Below are 7820 nucleotides of genomic sequence, written 5' to 3' on the forward strand. Positions count from 1 at the left end.
TTTCAAATGCAGCGCGGGAAACGGCTGCAAGAAATGGGAGACATCGTAACGTGTGAACAGCCAAACACAGACAGACAACACTGTTCGCATTATATAACAGATTATAGTGGGTGGTTGTATAAAAGCTGGCACAATGTATAGTGGTTTATCAAATTATTCTTGCAATGGGCTCTGAGAAGAGATGCTTATGAATCATTTTTTCCATGGACAATAATTGAAACAGTCATTCATATCGTTGTCTGTCATAACACAGGGTTATAGTCTGGAGAACTTTGGAAAGTCATTTCACTCACTTCTGATGTCGTTGCATTTTTCATAGCTTAAATATCCTCCAGGAACATTAGAATCTTTTTTAAATCCAGATTGGTATAAAATAATATTTGTCTGGACCCTGTGAATGAAAGGGGAACTGATGGTGGACAAACAGAACTGTAAAGGTACAGGTAGTCAACTTTATATTTAGTTTCTCTGCACCTGACAGGCTTAACCTGTTGTTATCCTTAAAAAAATAGTGAAATGGAGCTTGTTCTGAGAAATAGGAGGCTGGGTAATAGCATATGGTAACATAAGTAGCTGGTATCAGGGTTTGCTTCATCCTTGAAGTCCCTGGAAAAATGAAAAAGCATTTTCCAGTGCTGAAAAGTCCTGGAAAATTTGTCCAACTCCTGGAAAATTGCAGCCCCTCCCCTGGTCGGAATTGTTAATTACCAATTTTAACCTCCCTCAGGGATTTACCATTAACGCCATGCCAAAATGGTTTTCACGTGTAAAATCAGCAATGGCGGGTCACCACACGAAAAGTGTTCTTTCGGAATAACAGTTCATTATAAAAAGGCACAGGCCGACGAAAACGGAGAATCCTGGGACAAAAGATCGATGGACACACACAAACTGGCATAGAAATAAATAAATAAGGCCATTACATGCCTAGTGTCTGTGGTTCCTCCTATGAAATGTCTTAAAATTTGCAGTGTTTTCCAACTAACTTCATTGTGTGGGGTTCTGTGAATTTGTGATGTGCACAGATCCTCAAATCCATTCTCCATCATTTAGCCTTTTATATTCCCCATGTTTTACCTCCCTCTTTACTTCTCTTGTAAAAGTACTTATCTATTTTTGCTCACTGCCGTTTTAGCCATATTCAGCCTGATGGGTTACAAGCAGCACGGAACCTTTGCAAGGATCTCCTGGACTGGGTGAGAATGAGGGATGGGGGGAAGGAGTGGAGTATATAAAATGGGGGGATGGGTGGGGGGGGGGAAGATGAGTGAGTATAAGAATAATTTTTTTATGGAAAAATTGCCTGCTGTTTATTTTGATTATAGTACAATGGAAATGTCCTTTAAGAGAATAAGAGAAAAATAAAACCTTGGATTAAATTGACTGCTTTGGAGAAAATCTACTGTGAAGATGTACTTCAGTTACAGTCTTTTTATTTTTTCTTTACAGGAGTGCGTGCGTGCGTGCGTACACAGATAGTCCTCAACTTGCATAAGGGTTCCGTTTACTGGGACCTTTACGTAAGTCTATTCTTACGCAAGTCAAATTTCATTGAGTAAAATCTGAAGAAAAAGATGATATAATTTATTGACCATTTACATCTACAGTACGAACATAGTGGAGGGAAAAAGGGAGGGTGAAGGATGGGCCTACTCTCCAGAATTTGATGCATGTAGAACCTCTGAAGAAGAAGGAGAATGGCATAGAAAGACTGAGAGATTCGAAGCTTTGCGGTTCGAGAGTGTTACGGACTCTTCCGGGCTTGATCGATCATTATTATTATTATTTGCACGAACATGAGTCTCATCTCGCCCTTCTCTCTCTGAGTGTTTCACTCTGTCATTCCTTTAGCTTCGCTTTTCTCGCCAGTGTTCCTTCTTTCACTCTCCTATGTGCTTTGCGGATTCATTTCTCGTCGCACTATTCATCTTCATCATTCATTCTTTCCCGCGACTTTCGTCTCCATCCTTTCGTTCTCTTCCTTATTTCTTTGCTTTCATACCTTCCTTGCACACCTTCAATTTCATGTTCCCATGTCCGATAGCTCTGTTGCGAGAGACTCATTAAATACATGAGTGACGTCACTGCTCCCTAGGGAAACAGCGGTGCCGTGGCTGTGTGAGGAGCAAGAGGGGAGCAAGCACGGTGGGTCCCGGTTTCAGTCAGGATGTGGGAGCCAGAGTCAACAAGTGTAAGGTGTGCATGGGGCCCATCCTGACCCCCTGCACACACAAGTAGTGCCAAACAGGGACGTACATAAAACAACGGAAAGCATTGACAAATGTTGAATTTCTTCTTTTATTGCGAGCTTATGTAAAGTCGGGTTTCCCTGTGTTGACCTTACGTGACCCAAGGACTGCCTGTAATATGATATTTTATCTGCGGTGTAACATGTTCGTCTATCGTTGTTTGATCATGTGAAGTATGCAAGGAAATTAGCAGTTGCATTGTTGGATGTACTTTTTTTTTTTTTAACAGTTAAAACATGCAGATCATCCTTGGTATAATAACGATTTGGCTTATTTATTGGGCATAGCATGCCAACCAATGATGACAGTATTTCACACAGAAATATTGTGTTAACCGTTCTTCTTGAGGCAGAACCGTTTGTAAAATACTATGGTGTGAGGTTTACTCTGATGAACTGAAATTTTCTTCTACACTGCGATGTCTCCAAACTTTTGTAAAATTGCTCTCAAATCTGCTCTTGCCACCAACTTGTTTCAGCAACCGCCTGCCTTTTGCGACCACTGTAAGTCCCCCCAGAATAAAATTTCGAATGATCCTTGATTAAAAGACCACCCGCTTGATGCAACCAGTGGCCACTTATTTCCTTCCCGAAATGGCTGTGTAACCTTGATTTAAGCGACGCAAGTGGAAAAGTCTTGTGCCTAATCATTGAAAGTTGAAAAGGCAAGTTTAATGTAGTAACGTGAGGTGCATATAATCACTGAAAAGACGAGTTGTTATGTTGTACAATTGCTTCGCCGTAGTGTGTGATGCATTGAGTAAATACAGAATAGTACATCTCCGGAAACTTTTTTTTATTCTTATTTTATATATATATATTTTTAATATCCGTTTATTATTGATAACCTGCAGCATGTGCCCTGTGTTTGTGCCATTTTCATCATTCAATCAGATGGAAGTACTCAACAATTTTTCTGATTATTACAGGAATGCTGAGAACACTCACATCGCATTAAATGCGGAAACTGCTCGCGTGACCCTTGTCATCATTCAAAAATGCGTATACTGAACTGTATTTTGCCCCCTTTTTTTCATCGACTTTATTACTTCTGCCATCTGTGATTGATAGGAACAAATTGATGATTTGGGTAAAGTTCTGGATACTAGAATTTTTTAATTTGCAAAGTGATTCTTCACCATTGAGATGGGGCCAAAAATGACAAACAGTATAGCGTGATATTAAAAAAAATTATGGACGAGTTATGACAACTTGGCGGGTGAGTTGGTTCGGTAACAAGAAAAAGCCAATTAGATTTTGGTTCAGATCCGGCCTTTCAGGTCAGGTCAGGTATGGGAGCATGCGCTGGAGCGGCGCGTCGCTGCATCCACTTTCCGCCGGTACTCCAGGGGCCTCCGTCTGGCCTCCCCCCCAGGCAGATGTCTGGCCCATCCCCATCTCCTTGAGATGCTGTTCAACCTGCTGCAACAACGAGGCACGTGGTCGGCCCTTTGGCCTCCTCCACTCGCGAGACGCCCTCGCTGAGAGAATCTGGGGAGCAGGGTCAGCGTCAGGAAAACGAGCCACATGTCCATACAGCAGTAGCTGATGCTGATGGACTATGCAGGTAACAAATCTCATTTGAGCCCCTCTCAGCAACCGCTCGATGGATGGGGGGGGGTGCAGGCATCGATCCTGCTGCCTCTCGCAAGAATGTATGTCGACATGGCTCTTGTGGCTGATCTGATTCTTTGACACCTGATCGAGGGTGTGCTTGAAGTCGACAATTTCACCCAAACATTAGTCAGGGTGATCTACAAGATTTTGGAGTGATGGACAAATTTAGAAAAAGTAAATAAATAAATATATAATTTAAATAAAAAGAAAAAAGTTTGGGATCCATGGAATTTGAAAGCAACAAATCCACAGGGGTGGATTGAAGGGTGCGAAGAAAATATAGAATGGGTGGATGACACTTTTGGACCCAACCAACCTGCGATGACTTACACTTAGGTTAAAGTGCTTTGATGCTTACTGTCACATGGGATCTGTTTGCAAGAAATTGGGACATGGGTAATTAGGATGGGAGCGGGCAAGAGTGACTGGTCGGTAAAGGGATTGGTTTGGAAACCAAATTTGTCTTGTGGAGTTGTCTGTTATGTGTAAAGAATTGAGTTGTTTTTGGAGAATGAATGTGAATTATAACATGTAAGCAGGCCATGGTAGTAGAGGAACACTATCACCATTTTGCATTGCATTGTTTGAGAATTGAATGACAGCGGGGGAGGAAATGAGATGTTGGACTGTGTGGGTGGGGAAGATATGTGGGTCCACAAGATTGGATCAAGCTCTGGAGGAGCGGTGACTGCGACTCCCCTGAGGTAATTTGTCCCTGGCAGCTGGTAGTGTCTGAGGCTGCGTGAGAGCCTGGATGTGCATGAGGCTACGAGAGAGCCTGGATGTGTGGAGAAATGGAGACCCGTCGGAAGGTAGGTCTCATTTGGGCGACTAGCGGTAAGGAAACCCCTGGCGACCTGTATGAGGCTGCGTGAGAGCCGGGATGTGAGGAGACCCTCCCCGGGGAGGTGGACAGCAATAGAGCTGTTTGGCTGTCAGGGACCGAATAGTTGAAGAAAAGGGGGGGGGGGGAAGAAGTCATTAGTCGGGCGGCTTGTTTTTGGACTGCGGACACCACAACCGGAAGTGCCTCCACCATTATTGTTATGTGGTACCACCCCACTGCCCAATTGAGGATCACACATGTGTAATAACATTTACGCCATGGTCTTGCAGGGTTGGAATGAATAATTAATATTAGATTTGTGTGAATGAGGGAAGGTTCACTGAATCCATGTCACTAACCTGTACCGGAGAGACAGGGCTCGTGGAAATTTGGATGGTTCCGCAGGTAACTTTGGGTATTGTGGCATCCACTAATGAATGCAGTCTTTCGTAGGGGGTTGTATAAACGTTGTTTTTTGGGGTTAAGGTTTTATCCCACATTCAATTTTTGTGTGTTTCTGACATTTTATACCCACCCCTGGAGCCCGGAGTGAGGAACCAAGAATTTTGCAAATATTTGAATTGTTGTGTTTAAGGGGTGTAGAATGTTAAGAAGATTAGGAAAGTTAGCTGTGGCTTCCTTCCCATAGCCCCCTCCTAATTTATTTCATAGGCTAATTAGGTGTGAGTCGGTAAGTGGTAAGGCCGGAATGGTAATGCCTGCATTGAAGCTTGCAGGAGCTACAGTTCTGGGAGGGGGAGGGGGAAGGCTGTGTCACGGTTGTTGGGGTAGATGGAAGATTATAATTGGGGAAAAAGCATTGTGCAGAGTTGCTTGGTCCTTGGACTTGTAGGAGGCATCTCGATGTGATTAAGTAGGGAACCTGTGAGCTTAAGTGTTACGTGTCACCACACGAGTGGGTGTTGTCGTGTTCATTAGCTCGGGTTTAAGAATAAGCTTCCCCAGTATGCAATCGCCCCTATGTGACTTCCTTATGTCTTTATAACCAAACCCATGAGGAAGAACAAGCAAGTGTTCTGAGCAGGCAGAAGCCCCACCTTCCCGGGTTTCATGCCAGCAGGCCATGCCCCAGAGGCGGAGGATATAGGCGTGATCGAGAGGAAGGTTGGCTTGTGCAATGTGGGAGGCTTCCTACTGTATAGGACGAGAGATTGGCAGAGTGCACGGACGAGGTCACTGTAGGGAACGCACGTGGTTAGTGTGAGGAACGCATGAGGCACATTGTTTGGAGAGGCGAGATCGGAGGGTGAACGCACGCCGAGGATGACGACACGGCCATTTAATCCATGTTTGGGCGATTTGGCTCGCGTGGTGAAGCGAGACGCTGGCCTTTGGCTCTTGGTTGAGTCATGAGAAATGGGTCCCAAGCCTCGTTTATGTCATGAGCAGCTGCACTTGGGCTCTGAGCCTTAGTGTTGAGTGCTGCTCGCGGATTGCCTGGCGTTTGTTTGTCCTGCTATGAGAGAAGCGCCATTGGGCGCGCGTATGCACGTGCTGATGGAAATGCCTCAAATCCAAGTTCTACCGGGAACCAGCTCTGGGCCAAGCTTAAGTACAAGAATAGTTGAAAGGAAGGGTTTTTATTAATTTATTTTTTCACCCCTGTCTGTCTGTCTGTTTGTTTGTTTGTTTGTTTGTGAACAGTATTACGGAAAAACTCCTGGACGGATTTCGACGAAACTTGGTAGGGGGATTAGGTATGGTCCAAGGATCATGCCATTAGATTTTGGACTTGGTCCAAAGTCCAATATGGTGGCCATTTTGAAAAAATATTTGAATTTTTGTTTTTGCATTTCTACATGTTTTAAGTGATTTCCAACCCCCCAAAAAATTAATTTGTTAGAGAAAAAAAAAAAAATTTGCAACTTTTTTTTCAAAAAAAATATCGATTTTTTTTTATTTTTTTTTTTATTTTTTATTTTTTTTTTTTGGCATTTCTACATGCGCGTCGATCTAGTTTAGTTTATTCAATCGTGGTTCAGTAGAGTCTGATCTTTTTTGACCTACAATGAATAGGATATCAGGTTCACTTGAGTGACCCAGCAGTATTGGCGGCGGAGGTTTTGCACTCTACCGAGTGCTCCCCCTTTAGTTTTTATTTTGTGTTCCCCGTTGTCTGTGTGTGTAAGGGGCGATTCGACTGTAGGATTTATTTACTTTATTTTTTTTTCATCATTACCTTTTGAATTATTGTCCTTTGTAAATATTTGTTTATGTTCGTTAAATGCGTCCATTTTAAGAAACTGTGTTCGTGTATTCGTTGTGGGGTTCGAGGATAAAACCCCGTGTGCATCCGTTTCATTCCCTGTGCTTCTCTACCACGTCTGCCATTGCGCCCCATGCCTTTCGAGCATGTGTTAAAATCTCCGAGTATCAACGTGTCCACCTCCTATTCATAAGGTATAGCTTGGCCTTCCCGGGGGCTGGCGGTCTTAACCCTCAGTCACCACAAATTGGGTCGGGGGGTTAACCTGGGCCGGCCACCCCCGCGACAATATATTAGTTATGGCACGGTATAAAATATTGGTGTGGAAGTTAAGTGCATAATTTCATCAGAGTATAATGATCCAGTTTAAAAAAAAACAAAAAAAAAACATACAATTGTGAAAGTTAAAAATGTTTCCCTCTCAAGGAATTCAGTGTGGATAGGAAAAAGGTGTGTTTATGCCATGGTGTCTGAGTGGCTGGATAAATGTACTCCTCGTTGAAAGAATAATGGACTGGGATGATGAGTTTTGGGCTGTTTTCAAATCTTATTGGGATGTACTGAACTGAACCAATTCCTCTACAAGGAATTTTGGAATGAAAACAACTAAGCATCAGACTGCCCTTATTGACCTTGTGCAAAAGACATAAATTAGCGACAGTGTGTGTCAAAGAAGAGGAGAGAGGCACCATGTGAAATGAGAGGAGGAACGGCTGTGTGCTGCATTTCTTATGTGAAAGAATTAATTAAAAACAAAAACAAAAGATTCGTCCAGTAAAGAGGGAATCGAGAGTACTGCATGCAAACTGGGACTGGTTCCCGAACTCCATTCCCTGACTTTGAATCAACTTCACTGCTGTACGTTGAACGTTCCTACTGGTCGGTACTCGTCTAGTCTGCTG

The 7820-nt window shown here is 43.2% G+C and overlaps 1 protein-coding gene across 3 annotated transcripts in view; it reads left to right on the forward strand.

The window, feature by feature from the left end:
• Positions 1-7820, forward strand: part of LOC147026945 (uncharacterized) — an 81821-nt gene that overhangs the window by 25342 nt on the left and 48659 nt on the right. For all 3 annotated transcript variants that reach the window (XM_085882864.1, XM_085882867.1, XM_085882866.1), the window contains exon 4: positions 1136-1196. In XM_085882864.1, the coding sequence (XP_085738990.1) occupies positions 1136-1196 (61 nt within the window). The remainder of the gene's footprint in view (positions 1-1135; positions 1197-7820) is intronic.

Source organism: Eptatretus burgeri, chromosome 5 (genome assembly GCF_056783735.1).
Source record: "Eptatretus burgeri isolate ZD-2024b chromosome 5, Ebu_testis_v1, whole genome shotgun sequence".
Taxonomy (NCBI): domain Eukaryota; kingdom Metazoa; phylum Chordata; class Myxini; order Myxiniformes; family Myxinidae; genus Eptatretus; species Eptatretus burgeri.